Source organism: Marmota marmota, unplaced genomic scaffold, assembly GCF_001458135.2.
Source record: "Marmota marmota marmota unplaced genomic scaffold, marMar, whole genome shotgun sequence".
Taxonomy (NCBI): Eukaryota; Metazoa; Chordata; class Mammalia; order Rodentia; family Sciuridae; genus Marmota; species Marmota marmota.
The window spans coordinates 42,760,751-42,780,826 of NW_026000057.1; the positions used below are offsets into that span (position 1 = coordinate 42,760,751).

The window sequence follows — 20,076 nt, forward strand, 5'->3', positions numbered from 1 at the left end:
TAATCTTCTACTTTGATGTTTTCTTCCTTTACATTTAAAATTGAGTTTACTGGTTGACCCAAGTGAATAACCTCCTATTGTTTTTTTTTCATTATTCATTTACAATAATAGTATGGGGACAGTAAAAAAAAAATCAGAAACATTTCTGAAAATTGTAAATCAAAATATGAGAACAGTTTGAGGTAAATATTATATAGCTTAGAACACAGAATGCCAGTATTCAAATTTTGAATTTTAATACAACATCATCTCAAAGTGTTCAACTGAGTTAGTTTAATTGTGTGGATTTCACCAAAATGGAAGAAACTTGTCTGCATTGATAATGCAAGGTTCTATACTACGCAAACTCATTGTTTGGATAAAAGTGAAACAGTGAAAATTTAATTTAAAACACAACAAACAAAAAGCTTTAAATTATCCAGTGCCTCTTGATCTCATAAAATGAGGTCTTACAAAGCCATGTTGTCTTTGAATGAGAGGGAAATAAAACTCTGAATAAGGTCAGCTTTTATGTTGTCTAGCAATAATCCCATTAGCTCTCCTGGATGCCAACATTTATGTCATGAAACGAAGAGACGGTCATTTGCGTGATGTCAGAGCTGTTATCATCATCAGAAGAGCTAAGAGAAACCAAAGCGCATTCTACTGTATTTCTAAGGCAGCATGCAAAAATTTCAACCACAGAGACCAGCACAATGTTCAACAATGAAATGAGATAACTTCATGTTAGAAACATACTGCTTGACAACTCTCTTAACATGAAAAGAAAAGAAAAAGAGATGAACATTTTCCATATCTTAAAAAAGCAAAAAAGAAAAAAACCCAACAAAATAAAATATTTATATATATATATATATATGTGTGTATCTACATAGTGAAAGCAAATGAGAGAAACAACAAAAAACAGTAAAGAAGTTAAGAAGGGTTACAAAGAGTCCAGGTATACCAGCGCCGGGGTGGGAATATTTTCTTTGGGGCTGGTTACCACGTTGGCTTTGTTGTTTATCTGTGGGTATGCAGAAAATAGAAACAAAGACGCCTTAAACCCCTCGGTAGCCAAAGTCTCTCTACGCGGCATGTCTATGTGGAGGTATAGACATGAAAATAAAGAGCCACTGAAGATGAACGTGAAAGACACTGTGACGACTGACAGGGATGATGATCACTCTAGTCTCCGAAGGTCATGCACAGGTGAGGACCTTGTCTGTGATGGTGGGTGAGAAAACAGATGTGGCAGCTTTGGCTGTGCCCCCTTGGCAAACAGACAAACAGCCGCTTCAGTGGAGCTCAGATCAAGTGGAGAGTATGAAATGAATATGACCGTTTTCATACTCTTCAGGTTGGATTCTGTTTCCAAGCTTCCAATTGTTCACTGTTACAGTCCTTTTTTTCCCCCCATTTTATTCTTGAGCCTGAAGTCATACATAAACCATCTTTCTCTGGGGAGCCTTCATTCACTACCATCCAACTAAAAACCTGGATTTTCTGACAAAGGCAGGTGTTAAAACGTTTTTTAAAAATGTTGAGTCTGGGTCTCCTTTAAAAATTCATCTTCTGTTATTTAGAGGGGAAGTCAAAGTCTTTATACGGAAGATAAAAGGACCTTATTTTTCACAATTGCTTAAGAGGAAAACACCATATTTTCTTTCAAAGTGTTACTGCTATCCTAAAAGAACACATTTAGTAATACAGTTCACTTGCATTAATAATTGGGTTTACCCTTAAAGAAGATATCTGTACCACTGTGGGCTCCATGTTGAAAACAAAATTGGAAGGTAAATAAATATTGTAATGGCCCACAGAGAAGACTCTTTGTGGACTAGAAGCAACTTGAAACTGCAAAGTGATTTTGGGCACTAAAGAATCAGACTAAAAAAAAACTAACATTGTTTTAAACTCATGCATGATATATTACATTATGTTTATCAAGAAAATATAAACATTACTTTTCTTATACTATATAATCTAGGTATTTTCAATATTTTATTTTATTAAAAAAGAAAACCCATAATTTTAATACAAATGTAAATGTACTTAAGGACTCAAGAAGGAACACATGCTACATAAAATAAACAAATACCAGATGAGTATTTATAAGTGTTTACATGGGTAATTGCTCAGGATTTCTAGAATATCTATAATTTGTGCCCATATATCATATTGAAACTAGCATTGAGAGGAAGATAGAATATAAAAAATATAATTTATGTATGAGATGTTTTGCTTTTCTGTTTATTTGTATTTGTGTGGTTACTGGTATCAGTAGAATTATTTAGATAATTTGTAATACTGTGCTCTGTGACATGCAGAAAAACAGATAACTTTTAAACTTTACTGGAAAACTCATTAAATGTTAAACTATAAATCTATACTGTTCAGATAGTTTTAGAAAAATTTTTGTTTAAATCAAACTGCACAAAATTTAATGCAAAAATTTGGATAAAAGCCAAAAAGAGATAAGAGGTAGTGGTGTCTATTAAAGAGGGATCAAAATGTACTTCTGTTAGTAGAAAATACATGAGATAAGGGAGGGATGCACACACAAATACTTCTTATGAAGGAAGAGCACTTGGCAAAACACAGCTGGATTCTTGTCAAATGATAAGGGATACGTATGATTAAAGCACTACATGTATTTAACATTCTGTATTTAGTTCATATCAGTGGATGCAAATAAAAGAGAAATATTCTGAGATATTTTTATTTCTGTTTTGAGATAAGATTGAGATCCCCCCCCCCCCCCAGGATGTAATTGCTTGCTTAGAAATGCTTTATTTTACTGAAAATGTCCCACATGCATACTTATGCACATGAGTTTATCTGTATAAGTGCAAACATGCCTACCATCCCCCCATACACATTCACCCATAGATACACAGCACACACACACCATCATGTCTCCCAAATGAGGGCTGTTCGGTGTGGATAAACCTGTATCACCAGGCATGGCAAACATGAGGTACATAGATATAAGCCTTAACTACCACTTTCAATCATATTTAAATGTGCAGTTGGAAACATTTTGTTAATGAAAAGATTAGCTTAATGAATTTTTTATTGTGGGAATATTCTGAAGGTATTAGTAAAATTAGTTAATTTGAAAATAATAGGTAAATTTCTAAGTAAAACGCTAGAAAAACTTCCTTTCAAAGAGTCAAATAGCAAGTATGGGTTCAACCACAACTGTCTTTTAAACATACAAGAGAAATGTAGCTATGTTTAATTACTGTCTTTTAAAAGATACAAGTGTCTTTTGTTAACTGTCTTTTAAACATAAAAGTGAATGCATCTATGTTTAGGTATGGAAGCAGAATATTTTTCTTTAAAAAAAACTGAACTGAATCAAATATTTAAATGATGCACTGAATTGCCCTTATGAAGCTTGGGTAATATATTCCTATTTCTCAGACATTGAATTTATTAAATGTTGAGATTAATGCATATTTCTTTTAAAGGTGCTTAGTTATGATGGATACACTGTAAGATCACTTTCACATTATTTATAAACTGAACAGCGAATATATTATAGAAAGAATAATTCTTATTTTAGCAACCATGATCTTCATTTGAAAGATAACTCCATAGTATTTCTTTACTTGTCGGTAAACATTCATTAATTATGTCATGGTCCTTTTATTTTCAAAGAGAAAATGACTTTGTCCTTGCATAAGGTCAAATTCATTAACAGCATATGGATGAGGATTTAACTTCTTACCTATTTAAAATATTAACTTCAGAGGAAAAACAATATAATGTGAAAGTGGGTACCATGTTTTGACAGTTGATTAACACTGACCCGTGATGATTCTATACTTCCTCCACTTACACTAACTTATATTAAATAAGACTGTTTTATTCCTAAGTGTGAATTTTCACAGGAGAAATCTGGCAGATAGAGATCCTCACCATCATCTGAACACTCGAACTCGACTTCCTTTTCTGAATTGACCAGTCAAAGAGAAAGGAAAAGAAAAAAGTATGACCCGTTGAATTTAAAGTGCCAAAGCATGTAGTACAGAATAATTTAGTTTTCAAAGAGGAGCTATAAGTTGGCTAGAAGAAAAAAAAAGTTCTGAAAATGTTTCTTTCTATAAAAGGATAATAGTGGAAATAAACATCTTAATAGGAATTGTGAATTCTCTATCACTGAATGCTACAGAAAAATTCAAAAGAAGACATTTGAAAATTTTAAAATACCATATTTCTACCAATGTAACATTAGGAAAAAAACAGAAATCAACAGTCTTTGCCAAAATCTAGACTGAATAAAATAAGTAAAAGGAAGATACAGTTATAAGTTGAGGGAAGCAACTGGTGATCGGAAATGCCATCCTAATGGGAATCACAAGTGCATGACTCAGGAAATTCCCAAAGTGCACACAGACAGGTGGTGAAGAAATGACTGGGTATGAACAGAAGAACTGACAAATGATTTCTACTTTCTATTTTCAATGTGAACTGACCACCTGACTTTGAGTCAAGTTCAAACATGAGAATATTAATTAATTCCCAACAATGTTGAAGTATTGATGAGGAATGTATGAATCTGCCATTGGAAGAGAGAGAGAAGGATTAAAAAAATGAAACATTTAGATCATACTATGGAAAGATAACAAACATTATTATGCAAATATAAAATTACATTCCATCAAAAGAAAACTCCCTTAAACAAAATACAATCAGTAGAAAATAAGTTGCATCATTTTGATTAGAAATCTGAGAAGTCAAAATATCCTGTTGTTATCTTCCTTGAAAGAGTTTTCTAATATTTATTCAGTATATGAATCTTGAATATGTCTCTAAACCTTATGATAAAAACACAGGAACAATTAAGACCTTAGAAAAACCACTGGAGCAGAGAAATGTAGTCATCTGACATTGCATTTTCCAGACCTACTGTTTATTTTAGGTTATACACTTCAACAATCTTTAGCATACATCATAATTATTTGTAAAAGTATTTAATTTTCACGGATTTTTCAGGTCACCATGGTATTTGGGACTGTAGTAAATCAGAGAGGATTTAGACATTCAGTTTCTATGGTAACTCTATAGATGAATACTACTTTTTGGTGATTATTTAATATATAAACAAATAAAAAATACACATCTTAGTATATGTATTAGTTGTCTTTGTTTATTAATTTTTTTAATATTTCATTTTGCATCTTATTATCAAGAACAATAAAAAATAAAAACTGCAGTGACTTGGGGCTTATATTTAAAATTATCCAGCATCTGAAAGTCAAAAATGGTTGACGATAACCCATTTAACTTACCTTTACTCCATCTGGTTTCTTCAACAAACTCTTGGCTGCTGCAAAGTGAGAGCAAAATCAGTTTAGTGAATTGTCCATCAAAACCCTCAGCTAGGCAACAAGACAGGCAGGTTATTGTTTCCTTCTACCACCTTTGCTGAGTTATGGCCAACATATGCCAAGTTATCAAGGTCACACTGATGAGCGCGAGCTTACAGGACATTGAAATACAGTATCACTTTTCTGGTTTTGCCACAACAAATTTAGAACTAAGTTCTTATGTAGTTCATTGAATGAAATTGAAACTTTGCCAGTTGTGTTATTGGACTTTACTGTTGGTTGCGAAAAGGATACTGGAACTTTAACTGGACTATCCTTTTGTAATCCAGAAAGTTAGTTTCAATCTTGAGACATCAGCTGACAGATTGTATTACATGTTCATTCACACCACAAGTATGGTGGCCATGTCAGTTCTGCCATTGAAGCTCCTCTTTCTAGAGGTTGAAAACTCATTTGTAAAAATTTGCTCTGGCAAAATAACATCTTTATAGTTTTTGAAATCAGAGAATTTTAGCTTTTGTAAAAAATATTAATGACTGCATTTATAACAAAATGTCATATTATTGACCTAGAGCAAATTTTTTAAAAGCTTAGCACATGATCTTTAAAAAATGGCATTATATATTCTTTTATACTTCAGAATTAGAATATAAAGACTTACTAAACAAAAGCCTTTAGTAAAATTGAAAATTTAAAACCATACAATTTGAGATAATGTATAAAAGAAAATAAAATCTTTAACTAAATCAGAAAAATCCTAAAGCATAATGTCTTCTATAAAATTCATTTCTCATTTTTCCTGGGGGGAAGCCTTTGTCATTCTTTTTGTTATAGGACTTCTTGAGTATATTAAAAGGTAGAAGAGTCATCCTTTCAAAAATATACTTATGAATGGGTACACACAGAGTGAACAGATAACATAACTGTCAATGACAATTAGTACACCAAGTGTAGAACATTCATGAATATGTGGAACAAAGTGTGTACTTCCATTTTATGTTAATTGTATGTAATAAATATTTAAGTGCATCAAAATAGAATTTGGCAACTGAATTGAAAGTATTTAGCTAAATAAACTTCATTTCCTGATATTTCTTGTATTTGGGACCTTATGTTGATGACGACTTTGTTATAATTTTAAATATACTTAAAACATAGAAAAGTATTAATTTTATTTAGTCTTTAGCAACAAGGCTGTTAATTTATTATCACTTGAGTTTGTAAAGAAATTGTTGCCTTAGCAATAATACTGTTTGCTGGGAGCTAAAAAGCAATAATATTAAGTAAATCCTGTGGCAGTTAATAGGTTAGAAAGCAAACTCAGAATAACTGGAATTGCAATAGCAAGCAAAAAGAAGACAATGATCCAGGGTAAGCAGCGATTTGGCCTAGGAGATGCAGAGAAGTTCCTTTTGGTTACTAATCACCTTACCTCACAAGAAATACATTCCACATACAGGGAGAAAAGAAAAAATAAAAACAACTTTATAACCATATACTCATGGACAGATTATTTAAAGAGCATGTTTGTCAATGAAATAGAATGAATAACATACTCCAAACTAAAATGCAATATGAAGTATAAGATGTAACTGAGTCTAATGTTATTCTGTTGATTTTGAAGTGATGGATAAAAAAGATTTACTTTTCATGCTAAGACATTCAGAAATGATATAAAATCCATATATTAGTCATGAATATTTAGCTCACAGGATGATGGAAAGGAAAATATGAGTTAAACAAAAAGTTTATATAAATGGGTACAAACATTCTTTAATAAAGGCCCAATTTATGACTGAGTGTGTTTAACATTTTCATGAAATACATAATTTTAATTCTGGAGATATTTTTAAAGTTAGTTTGCTATTAACAATATATATGATATAAGCCATCCTACCTTTCATGAATTATTGGGCCACAGTAAATATTAATTTATCTCAATATAGTGTGTATTACCTAATAATGAGATGGCATTGAACTCACTCATATAAATGTCAACCACATCATTCAACTGTTTACAAAACAAGTAACTTGACAAAAGTAGCAACAACATTTTATTACACCAAACAACATACATACAAATGACCAACATAGTCCCTCAGTTCACAGCACTGCTGACTGTACTATTATTACTGCTGTTGGTTAACAGCCTATGTATTATATTGCCTCTAACCAGATGGCAAGCATGCAGAAATCACCATTTAACTAATATAGCTGTGGAAAGAATAGTTGATAATAATACGATGGGTTATCACCTGATGTCACTATCACATCCAGGCTCAGCAAAATAAAGAACTGAAATAGCTGGATAAATTGATGCTGTATATCATTATTATGAAAACTAAGGTGGTAATATTTTGGCAGTAAGTTTTGATAATTATTCTAAGTCTAAATGTCAAAATTGTACGCTTATCCATTGTAGCTTCATTGCTGCTTCTATATCTCCCCATATATAAGACTGATTATTCAAAATATAAATTTTAGAAACCTGGAATTTTTGGACAATCTATCAGAGAAGGAAACTCTGAAATTTCTGAAAATACTTTACACTTTTCTCTCCCTTTTGGAGTCATTTAATAACAATTCATCTCTTTGGCTTCTTTTAGACTCTGCTCAACACACTTATTTTTACCAGAGGAGAATTTGTTATACTGTGATATGTCAGTGTGGCTGGTTCTCTTTAAGTTCTGGAGTTAGATACCTTGGGCAGTTGTGATTAGTTTTATTGCATTCCAATATACTACTGTACTTTGGAAAGAACTTAGGCCTAAGAGAAATTAGTTCCAAAATAATGGTCTTCTTTTAAAAATATTGCTTAATGGAATTTCCTATAAGAATGAGACAAAAAACTTATTCATAATTATTATTTTATGAAATAACAATTAATACATTCTAGGGTTGATATGGAAAACTACAAAATGAGGAAGTACATATCTCCAATATTTGTGTGCACTCCACTGTTTGAGAGAAGGGTGTCTAGTCCGTAGCAGCACTGACTATTGCCTAGAATTCTCTGGGTTCTCCTGTGAGGGCTTGCAGTCCCAAGAGTTTCTGCAGCAGACAATACCTTGGAGGAGTACCAATGGCAGTCATAGGTGTGGAAGGAATCTATGCCACACATTTGCCATACCCATACAATATAATTTTTCTAATAATTAGATTTTGAATTTTTTTTTTTTTTAAAAAAAGGACCACTACAGAGGACAGCAGACAATAGGGAGAACAGTTTTGAACGCATGTACCTGAAAAATTTCTCGTAGCCAACATAGTTGTCAAAATGGCACCCTGTCAGAGAAATAAGAAAAAAAAATCAAGGTTGTAAATCTTTTACCTAATAAATAGTCTAGGGCAACAAATCTTCTCCTGTTCTCATTTTCAGTTAGGAAAATTTTTTATTGTTTTTTTTTTTTTTGTTTGTTTGTTTCCAGAAGAGTCCTAGACCTGTGCCTTTTGTGATGCTGGGATCACCATAATGTGTGGACCAGATGGATTATGAATCATACTGCTGTTTTCCCCTGAAGGTAGAAACTAATATATGTGGCACCACACTGATCCTAGCTTTTCTTCGTGCCTGATTATGGTGCATATTCCATTTTCCCACAATCCAGAAACAACAATATGAGTATTGAGATCTACATGTAAAAGTTTTTGCTAAAAGTTATTTCCCCCCTACAATAGTTCATTTTCCACTCTTGCAAAAACATGAAATTTCATACCTTTAGTTTTCGTCTAGCATTGAATTTCTTCAAGCAGTCCACAGTCTCCTGTCTGTGCATCATGGAAGCCACAGTGGAACGTTGCTGAAAGAGGAGAAAAAATAACTTCATTGAGGATATTTAAAACATACTAAGCAGATAGTATCTTCAACTTCATTAAATTTTTATTAATAGTGCTTGCACTCATGATTAATTTCAATTGCCAAAGTTAACTAAAAAAAAAGAGAATAATTTTTTTCATGACTATTAGCAACTAAGCTGAAACATTTATGTATAGAAAGTTTATACGTTTATAAATGAATATCACTGGTTTCCCACATTATCTTAAATTCAGTAAATCTTTAGTCACATTTCTATTGGACTGCTTTTCCTTTACTTGGTACCATATTTATTGCCCTAATGTTTGACACTCATTCTAGAAATTTACTTAAGCTTTTAGAGTACCCCAAGTTTTCCACTGTTTTTTCTTAGTACTTCTGTGTTATTTTTTTCTTCGTATTTCTAAAGTGCATTCAGACCATTATGGCCATGTTTTAATGTTACTAAAACTCCACTCTTAGTTTTCAAATCTCAGATTTGTTTCTAAAGCTGCTAATGATAAATAATTGAACTCTATTTTCTTTTTCTGGGATGCATTAACTCTTGATTATCTTCTCAACCTGTATTCATCAGTCTTGTTGATAACTATTATGGCAAATGGTCTGTTCCTTGTGTTACTATAGACAATATTTACTTAGAAATCTGTGCAAAGCAGATTTGTTACAATTATAAAATTTATTTTAAGTCCGTTCATCCTGACTTTCATTTTTTTTTCTGCAAAATTATTTTAAAATTCATGAAAAATATATTAAAGAAGAATTTCATTTTTTCATTCTCCTAAGGTTTTTGGAGAATTGTCACTTACACAGATCCATGGATGTTTCAGTGCTTCTGAGGCTGTGATGCGTTTGGCAGGGTTGATGGTAAGCATTTTATTGATGAGGTCTTTGGCTTCAGGAGTCACTGTGTCCCATTCTGGTGATGGAAACTTCAAAGACATAAATTTATCGAGAGTTTTAAAAAATGCATTCAGTCAAATGAGGAAGAGATAAACATATTAACAATTTCATAAGTAGTAAATTTCTTTATAAATTTACTTTTTGTATAAGTTATATCCAAAATATCCAAAATAGATGAACTGATCTACATATACTCCATATATAAATCTATATATGCTGAATAGATAAGGGACAAACACATATACTAAATTGCATATTACACATAGTGAATACATTGTAAAATTTAGTAAAACAACATAAGAATTTTCTATTCCTCTCAAAATATCTTTGTTTTATCTGAAAATTAAATTGTATGCAATCTTTCTCATAATTATTTGCAAAAGTAAGTAAAAAATGTGAGGTTGTCACATGTGCTAATGTCATCATGCTATCCTACATTCTACAGCTCAATATGAGATATTATATACTTTCACGTCTCACAAACAGTAAGAGCAAAGATAATAAAACATCTTCAATTCCTGGGCCAACACTGACCTAAAAATCATGGCTGCTTGAAGTGCTATGGTGAAAAGAAATCTGAGACTACAAAAGCATCATCAGGATTTCAGGTAAACATCTCAAGAAGTTTAATCTAACTATATATTTCACCCAAGTGCATGACAGTACCCAGCTCTCAATAACTTCCATTAGTATTCCATCATTATGTTAATAACTATATAATAAAGCTAAGGATCCAAATTTTCTTTACACTAAATTTTTATTGGCAATCATTTAATTTTATTTTCATATAATTACTTAATTAATAGATACAATATCCTTCATGGGTTAAGAGAAATTTTCAGCACATCCGTCACTAAATTTTTATAGTTCATGAATTTTCTCTCTCTCTCTCTTTTTTTTTTTTTTTGGTACTGTGGATTGAATCCAGGGGCACTTTACCATGAGCTACATCCAAAGCCCTTTAATTTTTTATTTATTTTTAAATTTTATTTATTTTTTAAATTTTGAGACAAGTTCTTCCTAAGTTTCTGAGGATCTTGCTAAGTTGCTGAAACCAGCCTTGAACTTGTGATCCTTCTGCCTCAGCCTCCCGGGTCATTGGTATTACAGGCATGTTAGATTTTATAGATAATTTCTATTTATAGACGTTTAGCTTTTATAGACCATTGTGAAAAAAAAACACGATCACTGTGTCTTGGAATTTACACTTTCAGTAGTTATAGAATTAGTAGTTTGTGATCCAATAGCCAAATGAAAGATGAGAGAAATGTGATTGCTTTGTTATTACCTACAATATTTTGCCAGTTTAACAATGTAATTTTTAAATTCCATAAGCTTATCTTGAGCAGTTATATAAACTTGCTCTTAGGAACTGTTGGGAAAACACTCCTAGCGGTGTCTCAATGTTGGCAGGTTTCCTGACCGCAAATGAGGGGTCAGTTCTGCCTAAAGAAAGGTGGGTCCTTTCCTCATGTTTCTAGTTTCCACAAAGGCACTCCTCTGTGTTCACCAAGCAGTGCATCTGAGGGGCCTAGTTCTAGTCTGTAAAGATAGTGATTGTGCTAGCTGTAGCATGCAATGATGATTTGGTCCAATTATTAGTCTGTCTAGAAAGGAAGGCTTCAAAATAAAAAGAATAGACATTTTAAATTTTTGATAGCTGATACACTGATATCCATGTAAATAGAACATTTTCCCATAAATACATTGAACAGGTTGAGACTGGACAAAATATAATAAAAATTTTCATATCACTTCCACACTGAACTTTTAACTTGTGCATATAACATGGACCCAATACTGCTTGGTATTGGGATGTGTTGATCAATGATGAAACAAATATGTGACAATGGTATCATAAGTTATAATGGAGCTAAAAATTTCCATTGTCTAACAATGTCATAGCTATCACAATGTCATGGCACAATGCTTTACTCATGGGTTTGTGGTGACACAAGTGTAAGTATATCTACTGTGCTGCCAGTCACACAAGTATAATACATACAATTGTGTACAGTCCATAATACTTGATTATAAACAACTACATTACTGGATATGCTTATGTATTTACCTTACCATGTATTTATTGTTGTTTATAGAGTATACTTCTTTCATTTCTGAAAAAAACAATTGACTATAAAATAGCACACCATGTTACTCCAGCATCACATGTGTAATGGCATCACACATCACATGTTTACTCCATCTGTTGCATCAAGAGGCCACACCAAGTGACTGATCTACACTATCTAGGTTTGTGCAAATACACTGTGATGTTTGTACAATGATGAAATCATATAACAATGCATTTCTCAGACACTATCTCCATCATTAAGTAACACACGACTACATTTTTCAAGAGAGGAAATTATATCAGGGAATTCAAAGCTAAGTTATCAACAGAAAGTAGATAAACAAATCCTTCCTCTTTAGATACTAAACCTAATTCATGAATATGTGTGTATATACTTTCAACCATTTTAATTATAAATTAAATGTGTTAGAATTATGATACTATGATTATCCAGTATTTTTTTCAATTATGAAACCCATTGTTCAAATAAAAGCTTACATATAAACTCATTAAGGTAAACTAGACCAAAAAATGATATAGTAAAATGATGTTCTATTTGGTACATGAATCATTGTAAAGTATTACTGATACACAATTTAAAATCATGTGATAGGCATTTGGGGTTAAAATTCAACTAAAAAGGTAGTAATCATCTCTGAAGCAGGCATTTTCTTTTTTAATTCTTATGCACTAAAATCTGAACATTTTGACAAGTCTTTCTTCAGAGACTTCAAACTTCTTTACATTTTAGGAGATAGTGAATTAAAAAGAAATACCAAATGTATACATTTGTTACAGTTCTTTCTCTTCATCTTCCCTTTCCTAAGGGAGAAGAAAATGAGGGAAACCGCTGAGAATTATGGTTAAATGAACAACGAGAAAATATGACTCTGAGTCAATAAACAAAAACAAACACTCCTCTAAGGCGGCATGAATACTTATTACATACATCATAAGCTCCAGCCTTGATCTGCTGGTAGAGTCTGTGTTGGTCTTCATCCCAGAAAGGTGGATACCCCACCAGTAGGATATAGAGAATGACACCTAGGGGAATGAACATATTGACATAATATAAGTCATACAGACAACAATACATCAAATGTGGCTGATCCTCAATGATATTAAGCTGCACCCATCAGAACAGAGAGAACTGCATTGTTGGAAAACTTCTGAGACACATTCTGATCTATTCTGAAACACCGCATGGGGGCTAAGTGCACTACCCCCCTATACTGGAGAACTCTCACCTTGTCAGTCGACCTCACTAAAGTCTAAAGATGAAAAAAAATCTCCTGTCATTTTGGGTGACACATTCTTTGGCTTCCTCAAATTCTTATCTATGTAGATTCTGAGTAGGCTGAAGGTTAAAAACAATGTGTTTTTATTTTCTCATACCTATTTTGCTAGTATTTAGGGCATTTGAGTGATGGCATCTGATAATAAACTTAGGCTCTAAATGCCCGTGTCCCTAGGAGTAAGGATAACATAAAAAGATAAAGCCCTTTTCTCTTCAGTGATCTCTGTATTCAAAAACAGTTTTCAATTAAACATCCAGACGAGCATTGCTGCAGAGGAATATATATATTAGAGAGTAAAAGGGAAGAGAAGGATGAAAATGAACATTAAATTTAAATAAATAAATAATTGTAATATGATTTGATATATTTTTCATAAATATGTAATAAAGTCACTTCCCTTGGTTTCTTAATGGGATTTGTTCTAGAACCATACACAGGGATACCAAAATCTATGAATGCACAAGTCCCTTATACAAAATTGTGTAGTATTTGCATATTAACTAGACAGATCTTCCTATATACTTTAAATCATCTCCATATTACTAATAATACCCAATATAATACAAAAGCTAGGTACATAAGTGTTATATTATGCTGTTTAGGAACTAAGGACAAGAAAGAGAGTCTGCATGCTCAGTACAGATGCAATTTTTTTTCAAGTATTTTTGATCCATGGTTAGTTGAATGCACAGATGTGGAACCTGCATACAGTGGGCTAACTATATTTACAAAGTAATTTAATCAATATATGATTTAACTTTTTAACTTTTGAAATTAAAATTCTATATTCATAGCTTTATTTAAAAACTTTTTTTGAAAACCTATCTGCAGTCTAGAGGTCTCCTGTTTTGAAACTATAGTCCTCTTTATCATCAAGTGTTCCTCCTGCTACTTTTCAAATACTTTATTGACCTGCTTCATTCAGGTCTTTGGTTTCTTCTCTAGCTCATTATCCTGGAGGAAGTTCTGCCATTCCTCTGACCTCTCCTGTATGCTGTTTCCTTAAGCCTGGAAAACCTGAAAGAGGAGAGTAGGACTGGCGACTCTCTACCTGGATACCCTGGAATTTTGTTGTTCCCTTAGGAGAGGTGGCTTCATGGCTTCTATACCTTGTCTTTGCTAGGGAGATCTAGCATCATTTCCATTTATCAGTATGGATATCTTTATTAAACAAAGAATACTATTACAGCTAAAATGGCTTGAAGCTATAGTTGAATTGCCTTTGACTTTTACAGCCTATTTCAGGAAGGTGGAGTTCAAAGCAAAGTCACATGAATCATTAATAGAATGCTATAGTTTGGATTTTGAATGTCCCCCCAAATATCATGTATTAAGAATTTGGTCCCTAGTGAGGTGCTATTAGGAGGTGGTAGAATAGTTGAGAGGTAAGGATAGTGGGGTGTCTTTAGGTAATTGGGGGCATGCCCTTAAAGGGTATTGTAGGATCTTGCCCCTTCCTCTTCCTCTTTTGCTCCCTGTCCATGGGGTAAGTGGTTTTGCTCTGCCTTGTGCTCCCACCATAATGTACTGCCATGTCACCGGACCAAAAGCAACAGAGCCAATTGATCCCAGTCTGGAACCTCTGAAATCGGAGCAAAATAAAACTTCTCTCTATAACTTATCTCAGGCATTTTCTTATAGTGATGAAAAGCTGACTAACACAGAGTCAAACATTTTACACAATATTCTTAAATTTTTTTTAAAAAGTACTTAGGCTTTTAAATCAATACTGAAAGTTACTTTACCAGAGTGGAGTTGTTTTTTAAAAAAGCACAGTGAAGAAAATTAAGATATATTGCTACCTCATCTTTATAACCTAAAACTAATTTTTCCATCTTTACTACATTATAGACTTAGTATGTATCCATTTATATTTATTTTCATATACTTTTTATTTTCAGATGTAATAGATATAATCAAATGACAATGACTACCATGATGATGATGACTGTCTGTGTTTATATTCCCAAAGTGTGAGTAGAAAAGAAGCTAAACCTGGGTAGTTTTAGTCTCACCTACAGTTCAGAGGTGAAGAAGAAAATTTGTTTTTCAATGACAATTGTTTGTGTTGAATCTGGACATTTTCCTAATAATCAGAAGAGTTAGGTCGTTATAAAATTATTAAACAGACTCACAGCTGAGACATTTCTGCATTCTGAACTCAGGCTGCTCATTCTTCTAAACTGACTGCAGTTGATAGTTGATGTAGATTTCCCTAGGAAGGGGAAGCTCACAGAGGGCCCATGCCCTGAGGAGAGCAGCCAATGCATACAAAGATACCCACAATTTAATTATTTGAATTATGAGTTTCTATGCAAAATGTACCATAAATAAAATAATAATATATGCATTAGAATTAAAAATCACTTTTTTGGACAGAAGACTAAAAAAGAAAAAAAAAAGCAAAGGCACTATTGAATAGGCTGATGTGAAATTGTTAATGCCTCTTTCAAAAAATTCTGTTCCCTAAGCTTCTATCTACTTGCTTATTAGACTAGAATCCTAGGCCAGAATTATGCTCTCTTGTAGTTCTGTTTTTTTTGAAGTTTCAGATTAACTATGAGAATTGTAGCATAATGACAATGCAATATTAATATGTTTATTGCAGGTAACCTTTTCTGAGTAGTTTTAATGCATTAACTCATTTAATCCTTGTACAGTGCCTTATAGTAGACATTGTTACTATATTCATTTCATACTATATTCATTTTCATTTCATGAAAAAATGAGGCTGAGAGTTTCAGAAACTTTACTACTTGAGCCAGTTAATGGCCTAAAAATTCCCTCAGCCACTTTACATACATGAATGGGGACTAAATTTAACATTTTGTGTGTCATCTGAGAAATATCAAGTTACTAGTGAAGGGGTCCATTTGGTTCTGCCTTAAATATTTCCTGAAACCACATTTTCCTATTTGCTATGTATTTTAACAAGTGGTTATTTAAAAGTGTTTGTTGTTTTCGGGAGTCCTTGCCTTGACAGTAAAATTCCAATTTACCTTTTTCTATAACCTTTATATTTAACCTCGTTCTCCCTTGTTAGAGTAAAAAAAAAAAAAAGATAAAAAACAAAACCAAAAAAAACCCAACACAGCTTTTTTTCTCTTTCTATGTCACTAGGGCAGTACAATTTTTGTTTTTGTCTTACAAAAACACATCAGGGGGTGATATGACCCCCTCAAATACTGGGTGTCTCTCATAACCTTAGCTGCTTCTGATAATCACTGCCTACATATTTCATTAGAGGTTGCAAAATTGTGACATTTCTAATTCTCTCCTAGCTTCTTTAAAGTAAACAAAACAAAACCTGATCAACTGCTTGTTTAAGCTTAAGGTGCAGTTCCTGTAGGAAAGGATAGAGATTTATTTATTTTCCCATGTATTAACCAGTTTTCAAAATAATTCACTGACTCCCCAATATCCCCCAAAGATCAGGACTCCTCTTGAATTGTGGTTATCATTATAAACTCATGGATCTAAACTTTTTGATGTGGTTCAATTAGTTACGCTTCTTTTGCATAGTGATCCTCCTTGTCCTGTCTCTGATCAGTTGAAGCTTCCTCAGGTAACCTTCTTGGTTCTGTTAATACAAACTCAGTGGCTTTTAATGGTTTCCTTTGCTTCTGGTATAACAGGATGCTCCTGTGCCATTTTATACTCTTTATGATCCACACTTGGAATCGGCCACTACTACAAGAAGTTACAGTTCCTTTCAGTGGTAAATAGCATGTAGAGACCAAAGCTGGGCACTTCATGTGCTGTGGGGACTATAGGCTTCTTCAACAAATAATCAAGAAATGAGAAGAGTGGCAAGAGAGAGGAGTGGAATCTGTAAGTTAAAAGAGATCTAGGAGACTGGAGACAACAAAACTGTGGCACAAGAGGGCAAACAGAAAAAACTGTAAAATATCTGATGATGTTAAGCAATTATTATTATTATTATTTTTTAAATTAGTAGAGCTGAAGATGCAGTTTAGTGATATGGTACTTGCCTAATTTGCATGAGGCCCTTGTTTCAATCCCCAGCACCACCAAAAATAAATAGATAAATAAAATTTAATTTAATAATTAGTATTATTGTCATACTTTTAAAAGACTCATTTTAAAAATGTATGTATTGATATGACCTTTGGATTTCAATGAAGCCATCATGAGATGGATGAATAAGTGGGGGTTTAGATGAAACAAAATCCGTCATTAGTTCATTATACTTTTCTTTCCTTTTATGTATTGCAAATTTTCCACAACAAATAGTTAAAAAACTACTTTTGACACAGCTGGTTCCACACAATATTTAAAAACTAGTTTTTATTATTTCCTGTATAAATTTGTGCTTGGGAGATACTAGAGGTGTTTGATTAATAAGAGTTTGGAGAAGCACTGATTACTGATTAGGCAGAAAGACTACAGGATCAAGGACATTCAAACCTGATTTTAATAAAAGCTAATGTTAGAAAAACAGTTAAACCTACGATCACACTAATCACTGAACGTTTTAAAAGCTGTTCTTAAGAAAGAAGAGATGAAGAAGAAATGTTGAAAAACTCAGTTAGTGGAAAGTTAATATAATAACCTAATCAAGATATCTACGTACCCTTGTGAGTCAACATGTAAAATGCATGTGGAGTTTGGAGATTCACAATTAACTATATAAGTGACAAGTGTGGCTGTTTCTTATCTTGCAATATGATAAGGAAAAAAAGCACCATACAATTCAATTAAGGAAAGTGCTCAACTAGCATTCTATCACCTAAAGACCAATGACGGGTGGAGCAAGGGGCTAGAATACCATGGCCAGCAGGACAGGAGGCCACTTTTCAGACGCTGGAAATTTGTACATCATGGTGTAAGAGTGGCAAACTGCCAGGTCTTCTGGTACGAGGTTGAGTTAAATGCCTGACCTGTATTGTGCATGTGATGGGGAGAGAACCAGGGCAAGAGGTGTGTCCATTTGTCTGACAGGTAAAGCTACTATGTAATAACAAAAACATCATGTTATCTGTTCTTTTGCTTATTTTATAGAAGTCAGAAAGTGATTATTTTTAGAGAAATCTTCTGATAATAAATTATAAAGATAAATATGAATGCCTCCCAAAATAACAGGTTCAAACATCTGGCCATGAAATCTGTGGATCACCTGCATCAGACTAAATTTTGTGTACCCTCAAAATTCATACAGTTAACCCCTAATTCTAACATGATGGTAATTGGCGGTATGGTATTTGGAGGCAATTGGGCCATGAGGGTCATAATTCTCATGAATGGGGTTAGTGACCTTATAAGAAGAGGTTGGAGAGTCAGCTATCCCTCTTATTGCCACATGAGGACACGGTCAGATGGTGGCCATTTGTAACCTCATTAAAGGCCCTTACCAGAACCAGATCCCACCATTTGAGCACCCTTATCTTAGATTTCCAGCAACTGGAACTAGTTGTTTATAAGCCTCCCAGTCTATGCTACTTCATTAGAGCAGCCTAACCTGACTGAGGTACCACCTGTTTGCAACTTCTGCCATATTGTGAGCCTCAAAATCTGCTTCCCTGAAGGAAGTGTCAACTAGCTGGGGTAGTGCTATTCAATGTTGGTATACATCGGAAAACTTGTTAAAATGAAAATTTCTGAACCTCAATCCAGAGAATCATTTTTTATTTTATACTGTTAAAAAACAAAACACAACAAACCCACATAACATTAAATTTAAACATAAAGCATTAAATTATATATAAGATATATGTGTACTTTTTAAGTGTATAGTTCAGGAGGGTTAAGTATATTCACAGTGTGTTGAAGCAGATCTCCAGAACTTACTTTTTTCTTGCAACACTGAAACCCTATACCCACTAAATATGAATTCCCCTTCCCCTCAGTCCTTTCTACTTCCTGTTTCTATGAACTTGACTATTTCAGATATGTTGTATAAATGGTATCATATAGTATTTGCTTTCTTGCTATTGGCCTATTTTGTTTAGTATAATGTCCTGGGAATTCACCCTTGTTGTAGTATGTGATAAAATTTCCTTTATTTTTAAGACTGAAAATATTCTACTATCTGTATATACCATATTTTATTTACTCCATTCATCTGTTGATGGACATTTGCTTGCTTCTACCCACTGGATATTGTGAACAGTGCTATTAGGAACACAGGTGTGCAAATATTTCTTTAAAATTCTGCTTTAAATTATTTGAATATGTACCTAGCAGTGTAACTGCTGGATCATATGATCCAAGAGAAATTTATTCAATAGTTTTGGGGTAGATCCCAGTACTGGGAATTGAAATCAGGGGCTCCCAACCACTGAGCCACATCCCCAGCCCTATTTTATATTTGATTTAGAGACAGGGTTTTACTGAATTGCTTAGTGCCTCGCTTTTGCTGAGGCTGACTTTAAACCTATGATCCTCCTGTCTCAGTCTCCAGAGCCTCTGGGATTACACGTGTGCACCACCGCACCTGGAGAAGCTGAACTTTTAATAAGCACTTCAGGTCACTTTGGAGAATGTGATCTGTGGTTCACAGTTTGAAAAAATACCAAATTAGGGAGACTACACATTCTAGATCTAGAAAGATTTAAGACAATAATAAGTTCAGCAAAGGAGGATATTGGTAAAGATTATGTTTGGGAGTAAGGCCCCAGGAGTTGAAGACTGTTGAAGATACGAGTGATGAAG

At 33.2% G+C, this 20,076-nt stretch overlaps 1 protein-coding gene across 34 annotated transcripts in view; it reads right to left on the minus strand.

Moving 5' to 3' along the window:
- Window positions 1–20,076, minus strand: part of Camk2d (calcium/calmodulin dependent protein kinase II delta) — a 307,183-nt gene that overhangs the window by 43,135 nt on the left and 243,972 nt on the right. For 11 of the 34 annotated variants that reach the window (XM_048813825.1, XM_015484659.2, XM_048813828.1 and 8 more), the window contains exons 9-13: window positions 13,056–13,150; window positions 9,939–10,061; window positions 9,035–9,118; window positions 8,561–8,603; window positions 5,280–5,317 (exon numbers count right to left, since the gene is read on the minus strand). In XM_048813825.1, the coding sequence (XP_048669782.1) occupies window positions 5,280–5,317; window positions 8,561–8,603; window positions 9,035–9,118; window positions 9,939–10,061; window positions 13,056–13,150 (383 nt within the window). Of the gene's footprint in view, window positions 1–946; window positions 1,007–3,906; window positions 3,940–5,279; window positions 5,318–8,560; window positions 8,604–9,034; window positions 9,119–9,938; window positions 10,062–13,055; window positions 13,151–20,076 lie in introns of all 34 variants that reach the window. The other 23 variants (XM_048813827.1, XM_048813820.1, XM_048813835.1 and 20 more) reach the window with 7 other exon arrangements.